This window comes from Notamacropus eugenii, chromosome 6 (genome assembly GCF_028372415.1).
Source record: "Notamacropus eugenii isolate mMacEug1 chromosome 6, mMacEug1.pri_v2, whole genome shotgun sequence".
Lineage (NCBI taxonomy): Eukaryota > Metazoa > Chordata > Mammalia > Diprotodontia > Macropodidae > Notamacropus > Notamacropus eugenii.
Genome location: NC_092877.1, coordinates 313,067,744 through 313,082,290, shown reverse-complemented (window position 1 = coordinate 313,082,290; position 14,547 = coordinate 313,067,744). Strand labels below are relative to the sequence as shown.

The window sequence follows — 14,547 nt, the reverse complement described above, 5'->3', positions numbered from 1 at the left end:
TGTTTTCATCTGTGAAAAATGAAAGGGTTGGGTTAAATAATCACTAAGATTGTTTTTGGCTCTAAAATTCTGTGATCTGTGGCTCATTTGGAAGAGAAGCATCACAAAGGAGGAATAAGTCAAAATTTAGAAATCACAAATGAACACCTATAGTTCTCTGAACACATTTACTTAGGGTTCTCCTTTTTTGGTCCCACTCAAAGATAACAACATCTCCTGCCTGGGCAGTCTCTCATGGAGGTGTGCCTCCTGAGTCTTTCTGTCTCCCTGCAAAGAAAGAAGAAAGAAAATTTCATGCCTTAAAAACTTCTTTTACTTGAGATTTTTCATTCCTTGATATATTTAGATTATTTAGTTCAGAGAAGGAAAATAATTTATTTAAATGTAGCTTATGTAGATTCTGTATTTTTATTAGTGACAAGATTTTCCCCAAATTCTCTCCCCCTTTTCCCTTCTCTCTTCTCCTTTTCCTCTCCTTTTTCCCTCCCTGTTCTTCTCTTTCCTCTCTTCCTCGCCCCTCTTCTCTCTTTCACACACATATACTTACTCTTTCATATATGCACTCATTGTATTCAAACATTATTCTAAGTAAAATTATTAAGTGGTGTTTCTTGAATTTGGCACTTACTGAAGACAGGTCAGTTTTCGTAAAGATCATTTCCAGGAATCCTAGAACATGGACATCTGAGTCCCTCATACTGACTGCTGTTGCTGTCTCCTTTTCTCTAGATGCTAAAGCAAAACTCAACTTCGGAAAACCTAAGAAGAGAAATCTGTGAGAATCATCCAGCCTATACAACAGATGATACTTTCTCATGGAACACTTTAGGGAAAAATATTTTCAACCAGTTTTGTCTTTCCAACATAACTCTATTGGAGTCAACTATCCAAGAACTAAGAAACCAGCTGTCTCAGGTAAGTTGGGTATGCTTGACTAACAGAGTCAAAATCACCTGTTTCTCATCCTGTCTCTGTCACTAAGTCACTCTGAGTCAAGGGGCCAGTGGTGACCTACACCAGTGGTGCAATACTCACAAAAATATTACCCTGCTTTCATAATATCTACAGCTCAATACTGTAGGGGTGTCTCCTCAGTGTTTTCCTAAATGGTCTCATCTCATGCAACATCCTCCCTTATGAATGATTACCATAATTTCAATATTGAATACAAAAGATTGCAGTGCTGCTAAGGTAGACCTGCCCCATGGGTAATGAGATAAGGCTTTGTTTCAGTGTGGGTTAGGGTTTATATGTGTTTGAGATCTTCATGGGAATATCTCAAGATGCGTGACATGTGAAAGTATAGCAAAAATAAAAAAATATAGAGAGTAGCAAATAACCTGAAATGGGGCATTTTTATAATGAAAATAATTTGAAAAGTGAAGAGAAGACTAACTGGAAATCAGGAGATTTGGTTTTTGGTCCTCGTTCTAGCACGCTGTGGTTTACCATTTCTTCTATTATCCTCAGTTTGAGCATCTGTCAAATGGAATCAGACACCAGATGATCTCTAAAGTCCCTTTCAGCTGTAACATTCCCTGATGGATCATAAGTTGGATCTAGTCAATATTCCTCTTAAAAATATTACAGATTATCTTCAAGAGCATTCTCCTGTGGTTTCCAAAGAAACATTAGTAATACAATTCAATTACCATTAATAAAAACGTACTATCTACAAAACCTGGAGCTAGGTGTTGAGTATACAAAGAGAAACCAAAACGGTCCCTGCCCACAAAGACCTTATATTCTATGCACACAGATAAGTAATAAAAAGTGTATTTAAAGTGATTGGGAGGGGGCTGATGGGTTGGGGGAGTGGGGATGAGTTAAAGGGAGAAGGAAGAGGAAAAAAATGAGGAAAAACCTCTTGAAGGAGGTAGCACTTAAACTAAGCCTTAAATTAGGGACTTAAAAATGATATTTTATACTTCAAACCACCTCCCTATATCCAAGAAATTAATTTCCCTTGTCATGCATTAGCAGTCACTATATCTATTTTTAATATTCTTTGTAAAATAAGATAGTAATAAATCTTTTAATGGAATGTAGACTAACAATAATTCAATAATTTTCCAGGTGACTGCAGTGGTCCAGCCCTAATTTTTCTTTTCCAATAGAAAGTTCAAATTTTGTGGAAAGTTTGTGATCAACCAATCAATAATGGTTTGTTAAGAGCATGTTAGGCATTATTCCAGGTCCTGACAAAGCAAAGAGAAAAACAAAATGCCCCCGCTCTCAAGGAGCTTAAATTCTTTCAGGAGATAATAATAATAGATAAATAGATAGGTTGAAAGAAAGCCATTTTGTCTACCCTATGCTACTGCAAGCAAGTAGAAGCCTACAAAATATAGAAAAAACCCATTATGTGTAAAAGTATCATAGAGGGTTGGAACTTTAAGAAATGAGAGTCCCTTTAGAATGGAGTCAGCTCTGTAAGGTGTGTGTTTTTTTAACAGTCTAGATTTCTGACATTTTCCAAATCAGTGAGGGAAGCAGATTAAAACTCTCCTAATATCTTCTTTTTCCTTTGGTGATTCTTCTTTTTTTTTAGATCTCAAATGACCCCAACAAACAAATGATAGTCTTCCAAGAGTCAGCCAGGGTGCTGTCGTTCTTTTCACAACTACAGGACCAAACTGCACTGTGGCAATTTCTCTCAAGTATTCCCAATTTGTTCCAAGATGACACAAAATTAAAGGAGCTATTGGATATTCTCCATGAGGCAAACAGGTAAGAGAATAGGACACTTAGGTGGGAAGGGCTTGTTTATAAACACAGTAAAGAGGTCACCTACTAAGGCCATGGAAAGGCATTTAGTTCATTGAAATACCAAGCATACAATCCCATACCTTGTAATCACAGACATTAGGTATGTCAGAGACAACTTGAGTGAAAGCCGCTTTAGACTGTCCTGTAGATCTTGTGCCAGAATGTTCTTTACAGGGTGTTGTCAAGTACATGACATGGTTCATTCAGTTTTTAATGTCTGAGATGTAATTACTACCCTCACATTCCTTTGCAAAATCAGTCTGCCTCCCCAGGAATATAGTACTGAACTGCTTTTGTCAGTTTCTCTTGTATCTTACAGTCTTCTTTCTTTTAGTGTGAAAAAGCAGATGCATTAATAGGAAGAAAGTGAGTCCTTTCTTTAATGTGTAAGGGATAGGAAGAATTGGACCTGTGATTTCATGGGTATATGGAAAAATCTGCAAGGGTGAAGTCCCTCTACCAATCTAGGTTAGCATTTTCTATGTAACTTTTGGTCTAAGAGTGTGGTCTGGAGAAATGAGAACTTAACACAAAGCCAACATGTATCTGAGCTCCAAGGCCCACTGTCTCTCCATTATGCCAGAGATGTCAGGTACAGAGTTCTTGGATAGCTGGCATTCCAAGTCAGATTAAAATATAATTGAGAAATATTTAACAAATAAATAAAAATGCAATACAACATAGATAATGTTAATTTGTGGTTTTCTAAGTTAATATATATCCCCCAAAGCTGTGTATGTACAGTTTGGTGGCCCCTTACTTCTATTTGAGTTTGAGACCACTGCCCCAAGCCACACTGGTAAGAAGTGGTCAACCCAAGAAAACAAGCCCATGCTCCAGAAAAAAAGCCAAGTAGATAGAATTTTTACATGAGTATCCAGTGTTGTGAATGTGTGAGAGAATGACAGACACTGGGACTATAGATAGTAGGTTTTTAATTGAAGATCTGGATGAATGATTGGGGGCAAGTGACTTAATCACTATGTTTTCTTTCTAATTTTTTTTATTTTTTCTCTTTTTTAAAAACTATTTTTAGTTTTCATCATGCACTTTTTTATAAGATTTTGAGTTCTCCATTTTTCTGCCGCTTCCTCACCCTTCTTCCCCAAGATGGCAAGCAATCTGGTATAGGTTACATATGTACAATCATATTAAACATATTTCCACATTAATCATCTTGTGAAAGAAGAATCAGAACAAAAGGGAAAAATCATGAGAAAGAAAAAAAAGAGAAAATCCCATGTTTCAATCTGCATTCAGACTCCTGGTCTGCCAATTCCTTAGCATCATAAGTTACAGAAGACTTTTTGGCTTGCCTTAGTGTAGGGAACTTGTACATTTGAAGTTCCCTAAACTGATGGAATCATAGGTCTAGATAAAACAAACAGACAAACAAAAAACCCTCCTATGTGAATTTCATGTGGAGAAACAAAAAAAATCTCTATGTGCTATCCCAATAGAGTAAAACATGTACAAAGAGTATATTATATTGAGGTAACCAGGCAGCAGCATGGTGGATAGATCATTGGACCTGGAGTCAGAAAGACAACAGTAAAACCCAAGTTCACATTCAATGTCTACCTCAGTCTCCACATCTGTAAGATGGGAACAAGAATAACTAGTTCCCAGTGTTGTTATGAGTATCAAATGAGAATATTTGTAATACATTTTGCAAACCTAAATCTCTGTATACATGCTAGCCATTGTTAGTATTATGTTTTCTAAAAATTTGACAGGAAAATGTGATAAGTTATAATTATACAGATTTCTAGATAATAATTATACATGCCATATATTAGCATATGACAGAATTTTTTCAAGAAAAGAAATAGCAGCAGCTAATAAAAAACAAAGGTCATTTGATTGTCTTATCTGGTCCTAAACAACTGTCATTCTTTAAGTGCCTACTTAATTGTCCCCAATTTGTAAAGCTTTTCCTCTCCTTGGGCCTCCTTTAATTAATGTTTCTATACTAGCAAAGTGTTCCTTAAAAAGCCATCACTTACCTCAAGCTTGACAATATTTATCTCCTAGCTTGTGGCCTCAGTGCTGCTGTTCTGGTCTTTAGTGAACACAAGTAATGACACAGATAAGTCTCATCAATACTCTTCCTCGTTTCCTCTAGATTGTTTTGTTCAATGATAAATGGCTCTAAACCTCAAATCACCCAAATCAGATTTCAATAATGTTGCGGTTGTGATGCAGCTGGACAAAACAGAGAGTTTCTGAAAGCTATACAAGAGAAAGTCAAAGCCAATTCTAGGCCTGGACATACATTAGCAAGAGTGTGTCATTCCCTTCCTTTCATTTCTTTACATTATTCTTATGGGTCTTCTAGGAAAATTTCCACTTTGAATAGATGAAGAGGAGAAAAAAATAACTTATAGGAAAAAACATTTCAAATCATCATTACTGATATAATTAATTGTGGGAAGTATTGAGAGAGGGGAAGAGAATGGAAGCAGAATAAGGAGAGAAGGATTTCTTTTAGTCTTCATTTGTTCAGAGAAGAAAATATTGACATTCAGGTCAGGGGGTGGTCTAAAGCTGGACAGAGATCCCCAGTGCAGGACCAACAAATTGGATTTTAAAGTAGAATTCAGAAGTCAAACTCTAGGGACCAAAAAGTTAATGTAAAGGTGATTGTCCTAGATGACTTTGGGTTAAATGGCATATGAAGGCCACTGTAGAGTTGGGAAGACTTGGTCAAGTCCGATGTCTGATACTTAACAGGCTAAGTAAAACTAAGTTGTCCAAATAAGACACTTAATCTCTCACTTCCTCCTAGGAAATTCTCTAAAAGACGGGTTGACAAATTATTTATTTATATTTTAAGATTTATTTAAATATATAAAAAACATTCTTAGTCTTGGTCTAGTTTGCTAATTCTTGCTCTGAAACAGTAAGTTGTAGGGCAGATACTAATCTTAATCATTAGAAGGATTTCCTTGGGTAGGTGTTCCTTTAACCAAATGCAATGGGGAGGACGAATGTTGTGGAGGAGGAAGTCCTTTCAAGGTCTAACGCTCCATGACTACATTCTCACTGAATATGGGATCCATTCACTTGAAAACATATCAAAGTTAGGCACAGACTTTATTATTGTACATAAGGTCTGTCTACATACTTGGAATATGAGAAAGGAACTATACTTAATACCCCAAAGAGCAAGTATGTACTGACTTGGTGTGGAAAAGAAGGCCAATTTGAAGATTTACTATTGAATTCTAAATCACAGAGAGTGAATCTGTTCCTGGATTGTCAACCATCTGTGAACTGCTTAATGATATGAGATAAACTCTTGGGCTTTGTAATGGGAAATAAACATTTCTATAGTGCCTACTACAAGCTAGGCATTGTGATAAGTGCTTTTACAAATACTATCTCATTTGATTCTTATGATAGCCTTGGAATTCAGGCTATTGTTTTCCTTGTTTTATAGTTGAGGAAATAGGACAATTAAATGTCTGGCCCTAGCTGCTCATGCCTGAGGCTAGATCTTAACTCAGGGCTTCTTAACTCCAGGTCCAGTGCTCTCCATTCACTACACCACCTAGCTGTATAGTAATTAAAACATACAATGGGGATCAGAGAGTAGGCATCTTGCTACTTTGGACTGGAATTATACCTTCTCAATTTATGGAATCAAATTTTTTCACACCAGTGACCACCAAAGTATTCAAAGTTCAGAGTCTTAGACAAAGATCATCCTCATTCATACTTTGCTCTAGAACAAATATTTAAGTACACATGTTTCACTTAGAAGTTATTTCCTTCAAGTCTTTTAAAAACCTCTTTTAAAGGCAACTGAAACCTGGAGTTGCCCAAAATAAATGTTGTACATGATCTGAGCCACCTGTTAGTCCAATGTTTTCTTCAGATGCTAAATAGCTCTTCCGTTTTTTCTAGGAAACTGGGATGAAAGTATTAACTGAATAATATCTGCCACCCACCATTACTATTGATAATGATGTATATTTGTACAGAACTCTACCATGTATAAAACTATTTCAGAACAATTTCCTCCAAGGAATTGGCATCTTATATTTGATCCATGTAACAACTTTGTAAGTAGAGAGGGCAAGGCATTCTTTTCCCCATTAAACAGATAAGGTGAGCTTCAAAGAAGTTGAAGAATTTGCCCAAGGTCAAACAGCTACATAGTGGCAGAGATGGAAAACATTATATAATAAATATATGTATATGTATTCAGTATATGTATGTATATTCACTATTATATGCGCATGCAAATATATGTAAATATCCACATTATATACACATGCAAAATATGTAAACACCCCCAAACATTTGCATATATGCAAATAACCCAAGATATACCAATTACAGGTTAGTTTCTACAACAGAAAAAAATTAGACAATTCATCAGATGTAGGAACTTAAATCTCAACTTGCCTGACTAAAGGTGATGGCTTAATAAAAGCCTTTTGTTTTGATTACCACTCTAAGTAAATGAAAATGTTGAATGTCTATCTCTTTGATAAGTATTTTAAAACTCACTGCTTGTAAAATGTGAACATACCTGTAGATGTGCAAACGTATTTTCATTTATAAATTACTAGCATCAGGAGAAAGGAACTTTCTTAAGCAACCCATTGCTTTGGAAGGAAAAATGTAAATTTAAGCAAAATGTGTGAATGTGCTAATTGTTCTTCCTTCATGTCTAGTCTTTAGTCTTAGCAGAAATAGGTTTATGTAAGTCCTGTAAATTAATTAGACCCTTAATTTTTAGCTCTAATCAAGACAGAAAAATTCTTGGTGAGAGGATTTCCTTTCCTAAGAATTCCTTACATCAATGGAATTATAGGTTTGGAGGAAAAAAAAAATATCCCTTCTAACCCTAACATTTTTTGTCTATGTTCTCATTGACCATGAATGAGTTAGAAGGTCTTTGACTAAAATCTGAGTAATTAAAAAAAATTGTATTTAAAAATGTCATTAAATACTCAGGATTCTTTTTGTGGGCCTTAGCTTAGAACAAAAGATTGTTGGACTTGATGACTTCCGAGGTCCCTTTCAGCTCTAAATCTGTGATTCTATGGTGGTTATTAAAGCTTGGACATGATTTCCAATCTTTTCTTGCTTCTTTTAAGGAAAAAAAATGGTTTTACCTACCCTCTCATTTGTAATCTTAACAGCAGAATGTCAAGCTAATGTGAACTTTACTTACTTCATTTTTTGGCCTTTTTAAAAAAACAAACGCTATTTTGAGGCTGTGGGTTTTCTGCGAATGTCATGCTCCACTCAGGCTTGAGAATACCATGCTGGGATTTTGTGCATGAATGAGCAAACAAGTAATTAAATTACAAAGGCTGTCTCTTGTCTGCTATGTTATAGGAATAATTTCCTACTCTCCAGCCATTTTCCACTTGAGTAACCTTTTGTTTATGTCTGTAAACCTTGAAACACAATCTGCTTTAATTGTTTCTCAACTCTTAGTGCTCTGTTGGTAATGCAGAAGGTTTATCCACGTGTCACGAATAGTGAAGGATTCAAGACCATCCAGAAGTCTGTGAAGCATCTGCTCTACACTCTGGATGCTTCCAACCAAGGTATTCACTTCAGTCTTTCTCTGGCCATTGAGCTGTTGTTGTATGGCCCAGGAACAGCATCCGACTGAACTAAGGAAAAAACAATAGCATGTAGTCTACGGTCCGGCTAAAGACGATCTCTAAATAATGCTCAGAATGTAAAAGACAAAGAATGACTCAGGAAAATAGATTGTGATCCATAGTTTTTGTTTAACGTGAAAATGACCATCACTGGTACATGAATCTGTACTTTTTGATATGAAATATTATTATCAAGGATTTCACCTCAGCAAGACACTTAAATATATTGAAAGTGTAATTAGGAGAGTAGTTTTCATTTAATTTAACCAATCACAAATCTATTTTTTTTTTTGATGGGGGGAAAGCCTAAACTCAACTGAATTCTACTTATCTTTGTTACTGCCCTCTTCTCCCTCTCCCTCCCCATACACTTTGATCAAGAATTTGGTCTTTAGCAATGACATAAAAACCCTGCCCACCATTCTGAACATGTATCTTTTTCTTAAAAGGGGACCAAGTCAAGGATGGGAGGATCAGGTCCAATACAGCATCTCTAGTAGGAAAACAAATCAAAACCTATGCCCTCTATTGGTAGATTTTTTTAATCTGAGGACAGCATTATATATTACAGGCACAGACAGAGGGAGAGAAAGACTTTGGAATTTGATTAAAAGAGTTCCTGCTTTACAAACATTGTCTATTTCTACTGTGTGAACAAATGAAGGAATTTCACTCTCTGTCATGTGACTTTCTTCATCGGTATAATTTCTCACTTTGAAATATTATGTAGTAGTTGGGTTTTTTTTAAATCTTTAGACAACAATGAAAGTGATATTAACACTTCTTCCATGGTTCTAACAGGCTTACTTCTCTTTATCATCCCTGAACACAGTTATTATCCTGTTCAAATGAAAAGCAGGAGACCAAGGAATTAGGAAAACAGCTAGCAGAAAGCCTAAAGTGAAAAGTTTTATTAGTTTTGTAGAATTTTTCTTTCTGTCTGATTATAGTATTAATGACTAGGGGGCAGGTTTGATATTATAGTTTAGCTACTTTGATATCATGTGTCTTTTAATGATCTTAAAAAACATTAGCAAGACAGTCCAAGCTATCAGAGCCTTGACCTAATAATCACTGTCAGTTCAGTAACCTATTATCAATTATTTTTCTTGGTGTTCTTTCCATTGGTGTTTTAAAGTTTCAGGAGCCTTCTTCAAGTCCCTCCCCACCATTTTTGTCTTTTATCTTCAGACTCACACCTTGTAATTATAGAGCAAAATGATAATGTTATGAAATTTCACAAAGGACAAAGTCTCAAAAGCCCTTCGAGTGCCTTTCAAGTCAAAGAAATAAGTTGTAGTTGTGATTAACTGAGACAGCAAAAGATGTGTGTACATGTGTACATATGTGTACGTGTGTATGTATGTGTGTGTCTCTGTATGTATATTATCACTCACATTTTCCCAAGGAATAATCTTATCTAACCAACAACCAGTTCACATTCCTTACTGTGATAGTATACTTTCATAAGTTTCAGGGAAATCCTTGGATAGACCCAGAAAGGAACAAAAACTATCAAAGAATTAAGTTTCATTAAGATATCTAAATGGGCAGTTCATAGTAATTTTGGTGTTGTTTGGGTTTTTTGAGTTCTTGAATTTTCATATAAATAATGAGATTTTTGGTATCTGCAATTTGGATCACTGGGGTTGCCAGAGCAAAATTTACCTTGGTAACTCATTGAAATCTGCTTTTTAATAAAATGGGACATTTTCTGTTAGATAGTAAAACAAAACAAAACAAAAAAAACCCACAACCACACCCTCATCTGCTTAGTGGAGGTTATTACTGTGCTAGATTTTTATGTATACTCTTTCTAAACATGCCTGATCTCACCAGTGAAAAAGAAGTAAATTCTGACTTGATAAAGGTCCATTAAATTTTATACTTCATTAAGATCTATTTAGTACATCATTTCTTCAAAGATATTTTATAGTCCCTTAGGGACACAAGACCAAATTTGCCTTCAGAAAGTCAATTTATTCCCTTCCTAGCATCAGGGTTGGGGCCAATATTCATATGTTAAAAAAATCATTTCTCCTAGTTATTCATTTTATCAGTTGAACAAGGAAGAGAAATTCCATTACTCTTTTATAGATGCAAGCAAAGTAAATTTCTTAGCATCACATGGGAACCTAGTGGTAGATCTGGAGGGAACCCTAGAAAGAGTGATAAAAGCTAATATACAAGCAAAGATCTTTGCAAATCTTAAAGTGCTGTATAAATGTCAGCTACGATTATTATTAGTTATATTATGAGAGATCACTGGTCTACCCTGCCCACTTAAACATGTCTACCTTTCATGACAGATAATTTTCTCTCCAAAGCCTCCTCATTCCCAACCTTTCTTTTTAATTGATATTTCCTTTGTCTTTAGAATTAATTATTGCAAAGGAGCAATCCTTCCCTATCCTATGAAAAGAGCCTGGCAAGTCTTGCCTCCTTACCAGTCAGGTTTAAGCTCTAAATAGGAGACCAGAGCGGACCAAAGTTGCTACTAATCAGTAATACTAGAGGCAAACACTATGGAAACATGACCAGGATGAGAATAAGAGACAGAGCCTTTTGAATTTGTGGAGCTATTTTTATTTAATACAAGAAGTTAAGCTAGCCGTATTGATTGGCGGAATGTACAATAACACTATATTGCCGCAATAAGAGCTCATAGGCAATTTTAGAATATATTAACTGGAGGAAACAAAAGAGCTATTAAAGTCAATAATAAGACACCCTATTGAAAGAGATTAGGTTGAACTTAAAAGCTGCAATCACTGAGATGTATTAGTTTCTTTATAAAGAATGAAGTACATCTCCAGGGAAGGTGATTGTAATGAGGAGAAGCACAGTGATATCATTCACCAAATGGGATAGATAAAAGCATCAAAGTATGTATGATTTTTATTTATGGTGTGACCATGGAGAACATTTTCATTTTTAATGTTGATACAATGCTGTTGTGTATTTATGCTTTTTACAATAGAATTTTCCACAGGAAGTTGGATTAGCAACACATTTAACTTCTAGGGCTAATGTAAGGTGTTGAATTAAATCTTTCAACATCCAATATGATTTGCATCAGCCCAACCTCTTTCCCAATGTATCATGATGATATTTGAGGCCAGTCAAGACAGATCTGCTAACACTGCCCAATTTACATTTTCAGCTGCATTCAGAATAGATCAGGGATTGTGTTTAGGAAAGGTCAGAGATGCTGTGAAGCAATAGACAATGATGCCAGTAGGCACCTAAGCAGCACTTGATTCAGCTGAAGGAAGAACATCTTCAGGGCAGAATCCCAAATTCTGGAAGTTTCCCCATTGCTTTGTTTAGCATTTGATCTTACTTTTATTATACAATAGTCACTTACATTTCCGTATCTAAGGTAGACTAGATCCTTTGACTCTAGAGTTTGAGTGAGACTAGAATTTGTTAGAAATATGAGGCTTTGAGATCCGAGCCTCCATTATATGATGCCAATATGCTCATGAGATGCTGGTATGAACTGCATAGGTGATCTCAAGGGAAGAGTGGGAGAGCAGCTGTTCAGCATGGGCTGAGGTGGATTCTCCAGACTCAGTTTCCCCAATGACACCTGGGAGACTTTAAGCCTGACTGAATACAAGTGGACAATCTACTCCTGCCTGGAATAGATATGAAGTTGGGGAGATATTGTTTCCCTGCAATGTCCCTACTCTTGGTGGCAATTCCCTCTAGTCAAAAGGTTTGTAAGCTTAATACCAGATCTATTCGATTATGGATTATGGGCAGAGGAACATCCGAGGCTGCCTAAAATTAAACTATTATGTGTAGGACTTTGGACCAACAACATGAAGTTAGGGTCTTTTCATTCTTAGTAATACTGAGGAGACAATTAGATCAAGAGATTGTGAAGTTAGCAACAGAAATATGATCTGTGTCTCTCAGTTGGCTTTATGTTTAAAAAAAATTTTTTTTGTGGTCCATATTGCAAATGCTTTAAAAAGATGCATCACCTGACCAAAAGTTTGAATTGCTTTATCCGTTCTAAACTGTGTTAAAAATAAATAAAAGAAAGAAATATGAGGCTTTGATCTTCAAGGCAAGTTTGTTTAGTATACATATGTGTATTTGTCTATAAATGTTTCTAACAGTTATGAAATCAAAGGTGTCTCATGATTTCCTTAGAAGAAAAAAACCCTCGAGATTTTATTTGTGTTTCATTAATTCAAAACAGATTCCAACAGCTTCTGCTACAAGTTGTAACAACAACGAAAAAGCTAACAAACATTTTTTTTTAATTTTAAAGTGTAGTCAATATCAGTGTTATTATTTCAGATGGACCAGGAAATGCAACATCTCACTGGAAAGAGGATGGTGAAGAAAAGCTATCTCCAAGCAGTTTGGCTGCTCAGTAAGTCTACACATATTTTTTCCGTGACTGAATAAGTACTTTGCCTGAACAATCGGAATCATTCATAAAGGTAACGGTCAACAGAGGTATGACTTCTTCTGTTTACTACCATTAATTATCTTCTGTGTGCAAGGTACTCTACTAGGTAGTGGGGATAGAAAGAGAAACATGGAAAACACTGCTGCCCTCAAGGAGCTTCTATTCTTTTGGGGGTATAATATGTAGTTCATATATATGCATATATATTTATATATGTATATATACATGCATATATGCACATATATACATACATATACATGCATGTATATACATAGATGTGTGTTTATATGTGTATATATAAAGATATACATACATATACACATATAAACATATACATACATGCATACACACACATATATAATGTCACAAGGTAATTTGAGGTCAAAAAGAGCACTAGCAGTCAGGGAAGTCTTCATGAAGGAGTTGGCACAAAAGCCAAGCCTTTGGAGAAAGGTAAAGAGTCCATCAGGCTAAAGAGAAGAGGTAGTATTTTCTAATCATAGAGGATTTCTTATTTGAATGTACAGGAGAGGGAGATGGAAATTACAAGTAGGATATTTTGAAATATGGAGTACATGAAGGCAAGTAGCATGAACTAAGGCTTGAAAAGTAGATTAAAATCAGACTGTGGAAGGCCGTGAATGTCAGGCTAAAGGTGTGATTTCATCCTAGAGACAATAGGTTATCCCTAAAGTCCTTTGATGGAGCATTGACATGATCAGACTTGTGCTTTAGGAGATTATTTTGGTAGCTAAGGGAAAAGACTGAAGATAGAGACCATTTCAGAGGTTATTACAATGACCAAAAGATGAGTGATGAAGGGTTGACCTAGGGTGAGAGTTGTGTAAGTGGAGAGAAAGGGAAAGATTCAAGAGATGTGGTAAAGGCAGACTTGATAACTAATTGCATATGGAAGGTCTAGCAAGAGAAAAGAATCACAGCACCTTAGAACTGAAAGGGAGCTCATTGGGTTCTTAACCTGGGGTGTGTGAACTTACTCTTTTTAAAAATACATATTTTGATAATTGTATTACAGTATAATAAGTTACCTTTACAATCCTATGCATTTTATTGCATACATTTAAAAACATTATTTTGGAAAGGGGTTCATAGTAGTCATCAGACAGACAGACAAAGAAGTCCATGACATAGAGAAAGGTTGTGAGGAGCAGAAAGGAGGTCAGTGTCACTGGGATGCAGAAACCTGGAGTGAGGTATAAGAAGACCAGAGAGGTAGGAGGAGGGGCCAGGTTTTGAAAGGCTTTCAGTCAGGATTCAAAAAGATTTTAGGCTAGTATATTATATTGGACTTGATCTCCTAAGGTCAAATTCAGCTGGGATAAATGCAAAGCCTTACCATTTGAATTCAACTACACAGGTAAAAGAAGGGAGAAAAATGGCTAGATGTCAGTCCTCTGAAAAATATCAAGAGGTATTAGTGACCTATCTAACACATACATGAATAAGAATTCTCAATATAGTATACCCATTTAATGGTCACTCAGTATTTATTTAATGTATTCAAAGAATGTATGTATATAGGGAGAAAGTAAGGGGGATTGAATCATTACCTCCCAGGCAGTTCATTCCACTTCTTAACAATTAGAAGTTTTCTTTACATCAACCTTAAATATACCTCTTTTGCATCTTCTACCGATTGCTTCCAGTTCTGTCCCCTGGGTCCGAGCAGAATTCTTCCAGATGGCAGTCTTTGAGATA

The 14,547-nt window shown here is 35.7% G+C and overlaps 1 protein-coding gene across 1 annotated transcript in view; it reads left to right on the top strand.

Moving 5' to 3' along the window:
• Positions 1-14,547, top strand: part of ABCA12 (ATP binding cassette subfamily A member 12) — a 227,690-nt gene that overhangs the window by 99,724 nt on the left and 113,419 nt on the right. The window contains exons 6-9 of the mRNA XM_072617503.1: positions 730-915; positions 2,552-2,730; positions 8,227-8,339; positions 12,714-12,789. Of these exons, the coding sequence (XP_072473604.1) occupies positions 730-915; positions 2,552-2,730; positions 8,227-8,339; positions 12,714-12,789 (554 nt within the window). The remainder of the gene's footprint in view (positions 1-729; positions 916-2,551; positions 2,731-8,226; positions 8,340-12,713; positions 12,790-14,547) is intronic.